The 16,892-nt window shown below is 33.3% G+C and overlaps 2 protein-coding genes across 4 annotated transcripts; both read right to left on the bottom strand.

The window, feature by feature from the left end:
• Positions 1 to 1,424: 1,424 nt before the first annotated feature.
• LOC110714792 (F-box protein At4g22390-like) lies at positions 1,425 to 8,612 on the bottom strand. Of its 2 annotated transcripts, XM_021893347.1 has the most exons (4): positions 8,370 to 8,612; positions 8,108 to 8,174; positions 6,327 to 6,383; positions 1,425 to 5,753 (listed from the first exon to the last, which is right to left on the bottom strand). In XM_021893347.1, the coding sequence occupies exon 4, from the start codon at positions 2,889 to 2,891 to the stop codon at positions 1,665 to 1,667; it is 1,227 nt and encodes a 408-aa protein (XP_021749039.1). In that variant the 5' UTR covers positions 2,892 to 5,753; positions 6,327 to 6,383; positions 8,108 to 8,174; positions 8,370 to 8,612; the 3' UTR covers positions 1,425 to 1,664. The 2 variants fall into 2 exon arrangements, with proteins under 2 accessions (XP_021749039.1, XP_021749038.1); XM_021893346.1 differs by having other exon boundaries at positions 8,108 to 8,612.
• Positions 8,613 to 9,420: 808 nt separating this feature from the next.
• Positions 9,421 to 16,634, bottom strand: LOC110714755 (putative F-box protein At1g32420). 2 transcript variants are annotated; one of them, XM_021893300.1, is made up of 2 exons: positions 16,294 to 16,634; positions 9,421 to 15,325 (listed from the first exon to the last, which is right to left on the bottom strand). In XM_021893300.1, the coding sequence occupies exon 2, from the start codon at positions 11,054 to 11,056 to the stop codon at positions 9,800 to 9,802; it is 1,257 nt and encodes a 418-aa protein (XP_021748992.1). In that variant the 5' UTR covers positions 11,057 to 15,325; positions 16,294 to 16,634; the 3' UTR covers positions 9,421 to 9,799. The 2 variants fall into 2 exon arrangements, with proteins under 2 accessions (XP_021748992.1, XP_021748993.1); XM_021893301.1 differs by having other exon boundaries at positions 9,421 to 15,293.
• Between the last annotated feature and the right edge of the window lie 258 nt (positions 16,635 to 16,892).

Genomic DNA, 16,892 nt, shown 5'->3' with positions numbered 1-16,892 from the left:
TTTTATTGATATATAAACTCGATGGTCATAGGTGGTAATAACTAATAAGTGGGTATAGGCAGGTAATATGTGAATTAGTGGGTAATAGATATCTACTTGAGTGGTATAGTAGATGTGGATTCCAATCATTCCATAGTGGGTAGTGGGTATAGAAACTTCAGGTAGATATAGGTTTGGGGAAGGGGGGTTTCCACAATTGCACCGCACCACGCCCACCACCTGTTTGTTATCCCTAAATTCCCTAAGTTCACTTGTAATAAGTCGATGATGAATGAAGGATTGACCTAATGATTAAGAACTTTAAGAGTTGAATCTTTTCTATATTTATAGTGCAAAAAATATTTATTGCACACTTATATATTGTTCATTTTCTTCATCACAAATCAAAAAAGTTGTTTTTCGTAGAATGCAGTATAATTATCAACATTTGGGAGGGGAGGATTTAATGCTTTATGTATAGTCTCACATTGATTGCTTATTATCACTACAAGTTAAGGCAAATCTAACAAACTCTAACATTAGCTTGACTTGATTTGATTTAATTTTAATAAATTCAAACTAGAGAATGAACTCATCTTAATCCTATAACTTTGTTTAATATTTTGGCTTGATAGGAATGATTTGGGTTTAATCTAGATAAACCTAAACTCGACTAAATACATCATGTTTCAACATGTGCAATTAAAAATTTATGTTGTTACTTGGCTTTAATTTGTAATTTTATATGACTAGGGCAATTTGTGTGAAAAAGTGTATCCTATCTTTGTCATTCAAATAATAAGCTCATATAGAATCATTTTCATAAATTAATAAGCTCACAAGTTAGGCAAATAATTGTTCCTCAAAAAAAAAAAAAAAAAAAAAAGAGAGGCAAATGTAACTTAAGCTTGAACATGGCTCATTAACAACTGAACAAGGTCGGATCAAACTTCCCAAACCACCAGAATGTAATCCTTCTTTCCAGCAGCATTCTCGGTTGGCACCATGCAATGAACGACTCACAGTACAACCCCATATGGCGGCTGACTCGTGACAAACTTGGAGAGGATCAGGGTTGAATTCTACTCAAAAAGAAAAATCACCAAAGAGCAAGTTGAAATAAGAAACATATTGATCATTGCTTGCATGACAATCATTAGCAATAAACTATATGATACTATTATTATTAGCATATTGGTAGGGCTGCAAACAAGAGAACTAGCAATCCAGAAAAAGCAGTCACAGCAAGAAGACGCAAATTTACCAGTAATTGAAGTCAGTTAGCAAGTAGGAAAGGGGCCAAAGAGATCAGGACAGTAGTCAGGGAAAGGGAGATGTTTGTTTATGTCCAATGTAGATGGTTTCACAGCCTGTTCATAAATAATTCAAGCGAGTTTTGCTTACAAAATTCAGAAAGAAAAAAAAAAATCAAATACTCAAATTCATACAAAGCCAAAATGAAATTGATGGATTATATAATTACTTCATTGTTATTATCATAAACCGGCCACTGCAACAGCGGCAGTCTATTACAGAATTGTCAACTACTCAACAACAGCAACAGCAACAAAAAGTGCTGATTCCCAGCAAAAAAATTGTCTAATGGGAAAATCACATGATAAAACCTAATACAAGAAAAATTTAAACCACAATGCGCACACACCAACACAAGATAGCAGCACCGATCAAACTCCAGGGTTCTCCTCATCAATGGGCATGATTGTTCCAAAGGGGGAAATGAGACTCTCAACATATCCTACCGCATTTGAAACAGTTCTATTACCAGCACATGAGCAAGTATGGCTTTGCCTTTGTTTTTCAGTATCTAGACTTACATCAACTATCATGAACCGGTTCGGTGTTTGGAGCTCAAAACATTTCTCTACTAAAAACTTGCCTGTGGGGGTGTAATGAAAACCAAACGTGCATGGAAGAGAGAAATAACCCACTTTCTCCCAAGAGTTCCAGTCATCAAATTGTTTCAATGTCCAAAATTCAGTCGTCCGATCGATTAAGCTGATACATTCCATTGATAAGCACCCATTCCTCAAGAAAAACATCGTACAGACGTACTGTTGTAACCAATCCATCCAAGGGAATACTTTCACCTGTTCACTAACCAAATCATACCCTATAATGCGCTTAGGCATCGCATATACTGGAAGCCCAACAGACCAATACAGTATATCATTGACCACTTTTGTGTCCAGGCATAACCATTCATAGGGAGTAAAATAACCATCAAGGTCACACATTCTTTTCCAATTCCCAGTCTTAAACGAAAACACATAAAAGTATACAGGAGGAGGAGGTTCATGCTGAACTCTTAATCTAGACAATCCAAATAGCACGACTATCCTGTAGTCATCAATAGATGGTATATAACCAAACCAAGAAGTTCTAGGGCAGTAATCAGGATTAGGATACATAATTTCACGGTATGAATGCAGAGCAGGATTGCAGATAAAGAAGAAACATAAAATCCTACATTCAAAGCAAACCAACCCATTACCAGAACCCATAAAGCTAACCTTGGTTTTAGATATTTTTTGTTGAAAAGATGAATCAAAAAAGTTCTCCAATTCAATAGGGTCTTTCAGACTGTCAGATTCTTCATCATCATATGGCAATAACATGAATCTTAATGGGTTTTTAAAGATTAACAGAAATTGATTGGGGGAGAATTTGAGATGGGATTTTGCGAATTCAGGAGTAGAAATTGTGGAAAACCAGAATTTAGAAACAGATTTGAAACGGATTAGGGTTTTTACCGGCAATCTTGGCAGAATGAGGTCGATTATGAGATCATCGGGAATAGTTAGGGTTTCCGCCGAAACATAACTGATGTTGATGATCCTGCAATTCTCATTAGCAATAGAATCAGGATCATTCTCTTCCCTCAATTTCACCATTATTCAGATTTTCAGACCAATACTCTAGTTGCGACCAACTGGTATTTCAGACGAGAGATAAAAGCGGAAAAATAGAGGGAATGTAGTGTTTCGGAATAGTGCAAGAGGTTAAAGCAGTGCATTAAAGACGTATTTATTAAGAAATGGAGATGTGAAGAATCACTTTGTGTTATTAAGTAACACGCAAACACTTATTACGCATGCCGATGCAAATATTTGATTGTTGATATCTTTACTTGCGTATTAGTAAAAAATGATATTATGAATTTATACCTCGTAACTAATCCAACAATATATACGAACGAAGTATAACAATATTTCATTAAAAAAAATAATAATATTTAATAATAGGAAAATTTTGCAAGAAATCCAAAGTGCCACGTGTCACATTTAAAGACCTTTTTTTTATCTTATTTCTTTGGGGTTCACATGTTTTCTCCTACACAATCTTGATTTTCTTCCACCTTTATGCCTTCAAATTACTCACATAATATTTTCCGTTCAATTACATTTAGTTTTTCTTCCAATATCATGTCTCTTCACCTCAAAATAATTTCATGCCCCTTTACCCTAAATATAAAAAGATTTTAGAATTTCAAGTTTCCAAATTTATGCTATATACAGCTTCAAATTTTCAAACATTAATTTTTTATCAAAATTAATGAAATACATGTAGTTTATAAGGCATATATAATCAAATATAATGTAAAAGTCACTTTAAAAAGAAAAAGAAAAACCAAGCATCATGGATTAAAATTAGTTATTACATATAGGTAAGATAATTTAGTAAAACTCAATATCTTTATCATATAAATGAAGGGAAGGGCTTTGGTGTCCACCTAAAATACAATAATATAAATATTAGATGATTACAATTATAAGTTTATATTTGAAATGGAAACTAATCATTGACAAATCAGCCACATTTGGCAAGGTAAAAATTGGCACTAATTATTCAAATAATTGACATCAATTAAAAAAAATTAATTATGAAGGTACAATCAAGGAATTATAAATCATGGAACTTTTACAATTAAGATAATTCTATTAAAAATTATAATTAAGGAATCAATTCCACTTTGTGAATAGATGTAAATACATATAGCTAAATTTATGAATAATATTTTCTCCGTTTCTTTTTGTTGACACGTTTTTTAGTCACAATTTCCACATGGCAACATAAACTATTAATATCTTTAATTACCGATAAACAAGGTTTATGAACAATTGATATTTTTAAAATATATATCGTGACGAATCTAACAAGATTCCACGGGACTATATTTTTAATTGTGTATAATGCATAAATCACGGTCAAAGGGGAGTAAGTAAATAGTGCTATATTCAAAATGTGTCGACTGGAAGAAGAAGAAAAAAAAACACCAAATAGAGAAAGTTCAATTTTTCTCCTCCTTATTCTTACAAGTGCATGAATATCATAATCAAGGTATATTTTGTGTGTGTTGATTTTAGAACTAGGAATTCATATGTCGTTAAAGAAATATATTCCAATGCATGAAATACTTTTAATTTTGTTATCAATCATATTAATGTCATAGTAATTTTTGTGGGGTGGTCTTCAAAAAGTTTACTATTTTTAATATAATTATGTTATTTGAGTTTTTTTTTTTTCTCAATATTCCACTTTTTCTCATACGTGCATCAAAAAGGTGTCTTTGGTACACCCAAAAAATTACAATAAATCACGCATATATGACTAGTGTGAAAATGCAAAAAAGTCAATGAGTCACTTAATAAAGCGGAGGGTATAGATAAACAAAAGTTGTTTTAACATAATTTTTTTCAGTCATTGTTATTTAAAAAAAAAATGCTTTGGATTATGTATATAATCTTCTTTAGACTTGTTTAAAGCTTGGATCATGCAATTTCAATCTTTTTTATTCCCACATAATCACTATATTTGATTATATTAATTAATTATGAACAAGATATATAACGAGTTAGCAAGATCTTCACCATACGACTAGTTGTAGCTTGTCCAATGTGTTTACTTGCATGGATGAACAAGAATGAGCAAACAGAGAATGTTCTTTTGCATCACTATACAAATTTGCTCATTTTGTGCAAGTAAAAAAAATGAAGCAAAATTAGCAAAACTAATTTGTTCAAATTTCGCTAGTGAGCAAAATTAATTTGCTCATTGTGTAAATGATTAGATACAATAATTTTTGTATGCTGCAAAGTACAACACCCCGGTTGTGTGGTAAAAAAGTAGTTTAAAATTTTATATATTCTCCAACTTTCTATTATTCTTGAAAGATATAATGGAAGAATAAAACTTAATTAAACTACAAATGCTTATGAACGAGTAGTTGAGTAACATTTACTTGAAGGTATTGTTTATGTGATGGGGAGGCAAATATGAACAAGTTGGTTGGACCAACCGAGCTAGCACCTCGAATTAGAATGTGAGACTTTTATATAATTATCACTAACAATAAAATAATACCAAAGCCTTATTTCCTTAACTGGTTATCGTTATGATTAAGATGCATAAAATAAAAATTTTAAGTAGTCAAGCACTAAATTCCCTCATACAAGCAAACAAGCAATCCAATCAAAGCACTTTGACAGTTTGTTTCAAAATTTTTTAGAAGCCAAGAAAATATGTACGTTAAAAACTGCCAAGGACTCCTATTAAAAGGGGGAAAAAAAAAAGAACCTGATAACTTACCTGAATAATCTTATAATATCCTGCAAATAGAGTACACAAGATCTAATATCCAAGCCTATGCAGCTGTAACACCACCAGATTCAGAATTCAAGCTTGTAAGTGTTGAACCTTCTAATATGATCTGAACTGAGCAATCAATGTTGTCAATACAGACTCACAAGCTGCACCTGTGCTCCAAGAAGAGAGAAGAGGGGGGGGGGAGCTTGAGTAAACGACAGTTTTAAGATAAAGCAGAGATGTGATACAGTAAAAAAATTAGGCAACTTAAAGCCCCGTTTTGGTTTGATGTAAAATACTTTCAATAAAAAACTAGTTTTAATGGAAAACATATTTTCAAGGAAAACCACACTTGCAAGATAGTTTCCCTTTGTTTGGTTCTTACAAGAAAAACTAAGAGAAATTAAAAATAGGAGTGAAAATGTGGAGATGGATGAGAGAAAAATAAAAAGGAGATAAGGGAAAGGGAAGACAATGAGGCTTCCCTTGTTTTATAAAGAAAATAGTTTTCCACTATTATGGATGTAATTTTCCACCATTTGGAATATTATATTCCACCTCTTCACAAATCAAACAAAGGAATATGGGAAACTCATTTTCCATGAAAACATTTTACATCAAACTAAACGGGGCCTAACTGTGTTTCTTTCAAGAAAATATGTGTGTGTGTGTGTGTGTGATTCTGTGAATGTGAAGAGCTTGTTCTGGCAGAGAATGAAAAGATCATGATAGCTAAAATATACCTGCATAATCAAGGGTTGCAGCAGTCCAATATTGTGATTGCACTCTAGCTATCATATCTATTTCACAATAAGCACATGGAAGTCACAAACCTCACAATTGGGGTTTAGAATCAACTATTGCCATTATCATCAATTATAGGCTAAAAGCACGATCAGTACTGTAGAAATAAGTGATAATACAACACAATGGGAAATAGATAAGGTAATGACTATACTGAAAGACGAGGGGGCACATCTAGTGGTGATAGTATAATGGACTAAGATAAATTCAGTTAAATTGCTGAACAAGTTGCAAACCCACAGTATTTTCCCTTTTCATCATAATTGCTACATAGTGCATAGATTGCCCTTTTAACAAACAGGCCAATTTTCACAACTCGCGAAGCCCTTTGTCATGGTCTCACGGTGCTTTGTGATGCACAGCTTTACTACTCATAGCTACATTTAGTAACAAGTATACTCTCGTGCAAGTCTTACGATTATATTTGTGATTCCAAAATTTTACTTGAATTCCCTAGCTACATGCAGTTCTCTAACTTAGGGTTCTGAAGCAGAAAATTTTCTTCATATCTAACCAGCCACTCCATGACCTTATGCATAGAAACAAGGTGCCTTTACAGTCCAAAGAACATAATTTGTTTTATCCTCTGAAAAAGATCTGGAATGCCATTTTGATTTCATCACTAGATTTGCACAAAATCACGTGATTAATTCAAAATTTATTAATTAACTCGGTAAAACATTGTAGACTCAAAAAAGGACATCAACCAAGAGAATCAAAATTTTTGTAAGAAAAAAATATACAAACCACAAAAAAGAAACTATGGCCATAAACTGTATAAGTTGGACCATTTGTCCTTGTCCTTTGATTGTTCTTGTTCTAAGTTTTTATGTGAAGCACAAACCTAGCTATGTTATAGTATGGCTGACCAATCAAATGAGAATAATTCAAAGTAAAACTAGCTATTTTAGTATGTTATCGTATGGCTGACCAATCAAATGAGAAGCAAGCAACGTAATTCTAGTAAGATATAAAACAAGGAGTGATCACATAACTTCTAAAACATGCAGCAACAAAATCTAGTCTCATACATGAATCATGCTATATTGCTATGTATAGTCTTATTCCAATACTTAATTTTCTGACTACACGCAGTATTCTCTGGAACCTAGATTACGTATTAATCAGAATCCTACATAGAATTGTATTACACTAACCAGCAGTCAATCGCTTTACATACATACACGTATATTAAATAACTCGCCAATTGGAAATCAAACACCAAAATATGCCAATTAGTATAAAGCAACCTAACATCAATATCATAAACCCTGTTCCACTTTCCATTCCTCAAAGAAAACGCATAAGTGCAGGAACGATTCGATGGAAAAACAATCATGTAATCATCAATGCACAAGTAACCGAATCGATAAGCATCATCCACATAACAGGATTGCAAATAAAGAAAATTCCACAACTCCTAAGACTTCCCGTAGTTGTCTAAACTTGATAAAACAAGCAAACCAAGCAATTGCAAGAACCCACAAAATAAAAATACAAATCAAGATTTAAACAATTTCTAATGGAATTTTCAGGTTGTTGAACTCATCAGATTGCAATAACATGAGCTTGTATATGAACTATAATTACGAGTATGAGTAAGTATGAAAAATTTTGGACGAAAATTGCAATAATATAATTGGGTTTTCACGAATTCATCAATAGAAATAATAGAATAACAAAATTTTGAAACAGAATTGAAAGGAATTAGGGTTTTTACCGGCAATATTGGGAGAATGAGACCAAAATCAGGTGTTCTGGAAGAATTGCAATGATTTGGACTAATGCTGAAACATTGTCATTGTTTTTCACACTTAAATTAGAAATATTACAATCGAAATTATGATCCTCACCATTCAAATTCGCCATTTTTCTGAGTTCTTCCTTACTTTTGTGAGTGGAAATTTAGTTAAGTTTAGCGAAGTGAAAAATGAGACTACTGACTACTCGTAGCAACAATTGTGAAGGGATTAGAATCTAACCATTTAGAGCCGAGCCCCGAATCTGGATCAGTCCAAAGATGAACAGGTAGAACCATAGAAGTGTGGAACACCAAAAAAAAAAAAAAAAAAAAAAAAAAAATCTATTAAAGCAACTCCAATATTCCAATGGTTGTAATCACGGGCATTCTGTAAAATGATATGTATTAATGCAATAAAAATAGGAAAATTTTGATTAAAGTAAGTAAACCTTTGCCGCATTTAATATTAATAATAATCAATAGTTTTGCTTTTTATTTAGCATTTTCATTAATTTATTGTGAAACGGGTTATAGTTATCTTAAGGGGTTGAATGGGATAGATGTAATGAGAGGGGAAAATAAATGAGTAATAATTTTGGTTTTTTTAAAAAAGAGTTTGGATTTGGTAATTAATTAGCAAGAGTCAATATGTAGGCATGATTTTAATTTGACATATAAATAATATGTACATCTGTTTGATGATCAGGGTATTTGGTGCATTTTCTTTTTACAAACTTAAGGATATATGGTGCATTTGAAAGTTTCCAGTCGGTGCATTTTTTAAAACTTCAGGGGTATACGAAACAATTTTCTTAAATAAAAATGCAAATAATTGAGTTTGAGTTTGGCTCTTTTAATATTTGAAATGTAATTTAAGCTTGAACATGTCTCATTAACAATTGCACAAGGTTGGATCAAACTTTTCAAACCACCAGAATGTTATTCTTCTTTCCAGCAGCACTCTCTGTTGGCACCATGCAATAGATCGACTCACAGTGACAACTGACAACCCCTTATGGCGGCTGACTCATGAATAACTTGGAAAGAGCAAAGAGCTAGTTGAAATAAAAATAAGAAACATATTGAGTATTGCTTGCATCACAATCATTAGGAATAAACTATATGATATCAGGGCAGTAGTCAGGGAAAGGGAGATGGTTGTTTATGCCAATGTCGATGGTTTCACTGACCCGCGTAACCATGTTCATGATCAATTCAAGCCAGTTTTGCTTACAAAATTCAGAAAGGAATAAATACTCAAATTCATACAAAGCCAAAATGAAATTGATGGATTAAATAAAAACTTCGTTGCTATTATTATCATGAACCAACCACTACAAAAGCAACAGACTATTACAAAATTGTCACCTTCTCAACAGTAATAATATTTTATGCTCAGGCTAGATAACAAACAGCTTTGAGTCTGAATCAGTCTCAGAAAAGCTACAACAACACAACAGCAACACCACCACCACCACCACCACCACAACAATGGTAACAAAAACGACGACGGCAACAACAATAACAACAGCAACAACAACAACAACAAAAATGGCTGATTCCCAGAAAAAAAACAAGGTCTAATAGGAAAATCACATGATAAAACCTAATACAAGCAATTTAAATTTTAAACCACAAAGCGAACACACCCACATAAGATAGCAATGTCGATCACAGTTCACGGTCTTCCTCATCAATGGACATGATTGTTCCGAAGGGGGAAATGAGACTCTCAACATAACCCACCGCATTTGAAACAGTTATTTTGTTGTCACATGAGCAAGTATGGCTTTGCCTTTGTTTTTCAGTATCTAGACTTGCATCAACTATCATGAACCGGTTCGGTGTTTGGAGCTCAAAACATTTCTCTACTAAAAACTTGCCTGTGGGGGTGACATGACAACCAAACGTGCACGGACGATTGAAAGAACCCACTTTCTCCCAAGAGTTCCAATCATAAAATTGTTTCAATGTCCAAACTTCAGTCATCCGATCGATTAAGCTGATGCATGCTATTGATAAGCACCCATTCCTCAAGAAAAACCTTGTACTAACGCACTGTTGTAACAAATTCATCCCAGGGAATACTTTCAGCTGTTGTAACCAATCCATCCAAGGAAATACTTCCACCTGTTCACTAACCAAATTATACCCTACAATGCGCTTAGGCATCGCATATTCCAGAAACCCAACAGACCAATACAGAATATCATTGACCACTTTCGTGTCCCAGCATAACCATTCATAGCGAGTAAAATAATCATCAAGGTCACATATTCTTTTCCAATTCCCCGTCTTAAGCGAAAACACATAAAAGTATACAGGAGGTTCACGCTGAACTCTTAATCTAGACAATCCAAATAGCACAACTATCCTGTAGTCATCAATAGATGGTATATAACCAAACCAAGAAGTATTGGAGCAGTAACCAGGATTCGGATACATAATTTTACGGTATGAATGCAGAGCAGGATTGCAGATAAAGAAGAAACACAAATGATCACATTCAAAGCAAACCAACCCATTACCAGAACCCACAAAGCTAACATCATTTTTAGATAATTTTTGTTGAAAAGATGAATCAAAAAAGTTTTCCAATTCAATTGGGTTTTCCAGACTGTCAGATTCTTCATCATCATATGGCAATATCATGAATCTTAAAGGTCTTTTATCGATTAAAAGAATTTGATTGAGGGAGAATTTGAGATGGGATTTTGCAAATTCAGGAGTAGAAATTGTAGAAAGCCAGAATTTAGAAACAGATGTGAAACGGATTAGAGTTTTTACCGGCAATCTTGGCAGAATGTTACCGATTATGAGATCATCGGGAATAGTTAGGGTTTCTGCCGAAAAATTACTGATGTTGATGATCCTGCACTTCACATTAGCAATAGTATCAGGATCATTCTCTTCCCTCAATTTCACCATTTCAGATTTTCAGACCAATACTCTAGTTGTGACCAATTGGTATTTCAGACGAGAGATAAAGCGGAAAACTAGAGGAATTGTAGTGTTTCAGAATAGTGCAAGAGGTTAAAGCAGTGCATTAAGGACGTATTTATTAAGAAATGGAGATGTGAAGAATCACTTTGTGTCATTAAGTAACACGCAACACTTATTAAGCATGGTGAGTCCCGACACATATGTTTGATCATTAATATCTTTAATTGCGTATTACTCCGTCAACTATATATGCAAATAATATATACATATATATATACTCCGTATATATATACACTTAAAGATCAACGTAGTATTATTTTTTATCGAAATAATTTCATGGCCCCTTTACTCTCAACGAATTTCATGCCCCTTCACCCAACATATAAAAGATATTAAAAATTTTAAATTATACAATTTCAAACATTAATTATTTATCAAAAATGATGAAATACATGTAGTCTATAAGGCATTATTTGATTACATATAATGTAAAAATCACGTTAAAAACAAAAGAAAAGGGAAATTCTCAATGGTGAATTGGTGAGTTGGTGCCCTCAACTTTTAATGCACTAAAATGGTGACCCTTTTTTTAAATTTTTTATACAAAACCATAAATAATAATTTCATCCCAATTATGACATTAATGTGAGTTAAATGGATTAGTTTCATTAATATACTAACCATGGTTAACCTAATCTTTCACCACATCATTTTCCTAACATACACCACTATCCCATAAACAACACCTCCCATCCCTATCCAATACCACATCATTACGTTGTCCTACACCACACCAACTTCCTCCATCTCCAAGGTAACACCTTCATCTCCTAGCTAACAACACTCAGACCACCGCTATGGCCCCACCTACACTAACCACTCCCACGTACACCAACCACCCCCACAAACCCCTTTCACTCTCCACCTCTATATCTCCTCCATGGATTATATTAATGATTTAATGGTGGGTCTAAGTAAGGAAAATCCAGCCCATCAGCTAAATTCTCAACCTCATCTAGAATTAAGGTCGACACATTTCCATTTTCGGCATTCTGAGAGGACCTATCTAATTTCTTATGTGTTTTTTGAGGAGTGGTGGATTTTCTTTATGCCGTTCAGTTCACTGTGGCGTTGGGAGATTCTTGGAACCAATTGACTTAATAATATGCAAGTGAACATTAATTTCAAATGAGGAAACTACTTAAAGGTAAATAGTGATAGAAATTCCAATTGGAGCAGAATAGGTTATCTCAGCCAGTTTCTGCAACCCTAACACCCGCCGCCGGCAACACCTCTCCCCATCTCATCCCATCCCATCCACACCTTCAGCACCTCTAGTCACCAACGAAACCCAGCCAACCTTAAAACACGCCGCCACCAACGAAACCCAACCCAAGCCTTGAAACACGCCACCCAACCACCAACGAAACCGGTTTCGACCGAAAACCACCAATCCTTTACCCTTTCACCCTCAAAATGGCCAGAATCGGCCATGGAAACCCAGAATGGTCGATTTGGCAATTTCGACTTTCGAGGGTGGGGGAAAGGGGGTGGTTTTGCACACTGAGGTGTTTCCGGTTGGCTAGGGTGGTGCGTCGGGTTAGTGCGTAGGTTGGGGTAGGTGGGGAAGGGAGTGCCGGCAGTGGCAGTGATGATGGTGGGCTGGTTTAGGGTTAGAGCAGGGTTAAATTTGGGGTTTTTATTTAGTTTTTTAATTTTCTTTTTTTAAAAAAACAAATAATATTGTGTCATGTGGCAACGTGACCCCACTTAACGGATTCCTTCCAAAAATCCGTTAAGTGGTGGTAAAATCAATATATATATATATATATTAGTTATTATATATAAGTGAAAAGATTTAGTCAAACTCTATATCTCTATTATATTAGTGAAAGGTAGGACAATTGGTGTCCATCAAAGACACAATGATATCTTTTGTAGCTCAATGGGGGAAAATAACAATCAATCAGCATGGATGGAAAGAAATGTTTTGATATTACAATTGCAATTGAAATGGAAACTAATCATTGACAAATCAATCACATTTGGCAAGGTAAAAATTGGCACTAATTATTCAAATAATTTCCATCTATTAAAGAATTTCAATTATGAAGGCACAATCAAGGAAAAACAAATCATGGAACTTTTATAATTAAGTAAATTCTACTATTAAAATGATTAAGGAACTAATTCCCTTTGTCAATAGATGTTTATAACTAATTTTATCAATAGTACATTTTTTCTCCTCCATATTCTTATAAGTACACGAAAAAGGTATAGTTTGTTTGTGTTGATTTTAGAATTAGGAATTCATGTCGTTAAAGAAATACGTTCCAATGCATTAAATATTTTTAATTTATTATATATTATATAAATATTATCGTATATTTTTGTGTTATAATCTTCTAAGAGTTGACAATTTTGTTATAATTATGTTATTTTAGTTTTTTTTTTAAATTCTACTTTTTTTCGTACATGCATCACAAATGAGTGTTTGGTACACCCAAAAAGTTACAATAAACCACACAGATATGACTAGTGTAAAAATGCAAAAAGTCATTGTGTCACTCCATAAAGCAATAGATTAAAAAAAAAAAAAACAAAAAACAAAAAAAAAGACAAAAAAAGAAGGCAAAAAAAAAGTTTTTGACTTGTAATTAAAAAAATTAAAAAATAAACACTTTGGATTATAGATATAATCCTCTTAAGACTTAATCAACTTTTCTATTTGGATCATCCAATTTTCAATATTTTTTTCCCCGCATATTCACTATATTTGATTATATTAATTTATTATGAACAAAATATACTACCTTCATTTCTTATTATGTGCAACAAAGGAATATATTATGTATCATAAATAATACCCCTTTATTGCACATAATAAGAAACGGAGGTAGTATAACGAGTTAGCAACATCTTCATCATACAATTAATTGTAGCTTGGTCCAATTCGTTTAATTCCACAAATGAACAAGAATGAGCAAATTGATATGTTCTTTTGCATTACTTGACAAATTTGCTCATTTTGTGCAAGCAAATATATAATGAAGCAAATTAGCAAAATTAGTTTGTTCATATTTCGCTAGTAACAAATTAATTTGCTCATTTTGCGTAAATTATTAGATACAATAGGACAATGATCTTTTGTATATTGCAAGATACAACACCCCGATTGTGTGGAAAAAACTAAGGTTAAAACTTTATATATTCTTTAATTTTTCATTATTTGACAAAGATAAAATGGAAAAATAAAACTTAATTAAACTATGATTGCTTATAATGAACTAATGGAAGGATCATCAAATTTGAAGAAATCTTAACCATTATTGTAAATTTAGATACATTTCCATAATTGACCTCCTTAAGAAAACCATGTACGTTGCTTTCCAAAAAAAGAAAATCTTATGAACATTAGTACGATAGTACTCTTTGTCAATGGCTTCAGTTTTATAAATTAAATTTAGTACACCTTATTTCATAAAATGACCTTTAAGGGCTTTTATAATCAAAGGATGTATGGCTAGATGTATTCCAACTGTCTCATAGTGTCTCTACCCCATCCACAAATCCACAATGGCAGGTACCTTTACAAGTTCTCTTGAAACTGGGAGCTTCAATAGACATACACAAAAGCATGTACGAGTAGTTCAGTAATATTTACTTGGAGGCGTTGTTTATACTTTATATAATGGGGAGAGGAATATGAACAAGTTTATTTTTTTTTTTTACTTAGAGGTGTTTATATATTGAGGAGGGGAATATGAACAAGTTGTTTGTATTAAACCAAGCTAGCACCTTGAATTAGAATGTGAGGCTTTTATATAATTATCACATATATAAAACATTACCAAAGCCTTATTTCCTCAACTGGTTATGATTAAGATACATAAAATAAAGATTTGAAGCATTCAAGCACTAAATACCCTCATATAAGCAAACAAGTAATCCAATCAAAGCACTTTGACACTTTGTAAAATTGTTTCATATATTTTAGAAGGAGGAAAAAAAACAAAAAAAAAAAACAAAAAACAAAAAAATTGATGAACTTACTTGACTACTTGAGTAATCTTATAATATCCTGCAAATAGAGTACACAAGATCCAATATCCAAGCCTGTGCAGCTGTGCCACAACCAGATTCAAAATTCAAGCTTGTACGTGTTGATCCAAATTGAGCAATCAATATCGCCAATACAGACTCACAAGCTGCACCGTTGGTCCTTTTCTCCAAGAAGAGAGGAAAAAAAGAATCCTGAGTAAACGGCAGCTTTCAGATAAAGCAGAGAAGTTATACATATACTGTAAAAATTAGGCTACTTAACTTTGTTTCTTAAAGAAAAAATAATTGTGATTCTGTGAAGAGCTTGTTCAGAGGATGCAAAGATCATAATAACAATTAAAAGCTCAAAAGCACAGAAGACATGGCTAAAATCTACCCGCATAATTAAGGGCCACATCAGCCCAATATTGCAATTACAATCTAGCTTTCATATCTATTTGATAATAAACACATTGAAGTCAGAAACCTCATAGTTGGGTGTTTAGAATCAACTGTTGCCATCATCCCCAATCAAGGCAATCATAGGCTTAAAGCACGATCTGTACCATATGCAATAAGCGATAATACAACTATACTGAAGAAGGATGACGCACATTAAGTGATAGTCTAATGGACTAAGATAAATTCAGTAAAATTACTGAAAAATTTGCAAACACGCGATATTGCCCTTTTATCATAATTGCTAAACAAATTGCAATTGCATAAGTGCAGGAACGATTCAATTGAAAACCAATCATGTAATCATCAATGCACGAGTAACCAGACCGATAAGCATCATCCACATCCACATCCACAATGATGCATTGCAGAATTGCAAATAAAGAAAATTCCACAACTCCTAAGACTTCCCGGAGTCGTCGAAACTTGCTAAAACGAGCAAACCAAGCAATTGCAAGAACCCACAAAATCTATATTTCGGATTTGTCTCTTTTAAAAATGCAAATCAAGATTTAAAACAGTTTCTAATGGAATTTTCAGATTGTTGAACTCATCATAGTGCAATAACTTGAGCTTGTATATATGAACTATAATTACATGAGTAAGTATGATAATTTGGACGAAGAACAGCAATAATATAATTGGGGTTTTACGAATTCATCAGTTTGAATAATAGAATAACAAATTTCTAAAACAGAATTGAAAGGAATTAGGGTTTTTACCGGCAAAATTGGGAGAATGAAACCAAAATCAGGTGTTCAGGAAGAATTGCGTTGATTGGGGTTGATGCCGAAAACATAGTCGTTGTTTTTCAGAGACTTGGAATCAGCAATATTGCAAATGAAGTTATCATCCTCACCATTCAATTTCGCCATTTTTTTAAGTTCAAGTTCTTCCTTACTACCTTTCAAAAAAAGTTCTTCCTTACTAAAGTTTTTTTTTTTTTTTTGGCGAACTCTTCCTTACTATTGTTGTTGATTGCAAAATTTAGTAACAAAGTTTTATACAGGCACGTGTGGCTACTTCACATGATCAACAGATCAAGACAATTAATTAAGTGGATAGGAGGTTAGGTGATGAGCAAATGGGATTTGTTAAACATCGCCCACAAATTACTACATAAAGCCCGCATTTTATAATTTTTTGACAAATTTGCCCTTTTTATAATTTTAACCGAAAACAAATTTTTCGCACTAAAAAAATGTGGATCACCGAAGAGACGTCGTCGGCGGCGATATGCACCAGAGAGTCGCCATCGTCACCGGAAAACGAGGTTCGTAACGTATCGTAAGGACGAAATGGTGGCTGGCGCCTAGCCGAG

Source organism: Chenopodium quinoa, unplaced genomic scaffold, assembly GCF_001683475.1.
Source record: "Chenopodium quinoa cultivar QQ74 unplaced genomic scaffold, ASM168347v1, whole genome shotgun sequence".
NCBI classification, from domain to species: Eukaryota; Viridiplantae; Streptophyta; class Magnoliopsida; order Caryophyllales; family Amaranthaceae; genus Chenopodium; species Chenopodium quinoa.
Note: the sequence above shows the minus strand (reverse complement) of the source record. Positions and strands in the feature narration are given on the sequence as shown.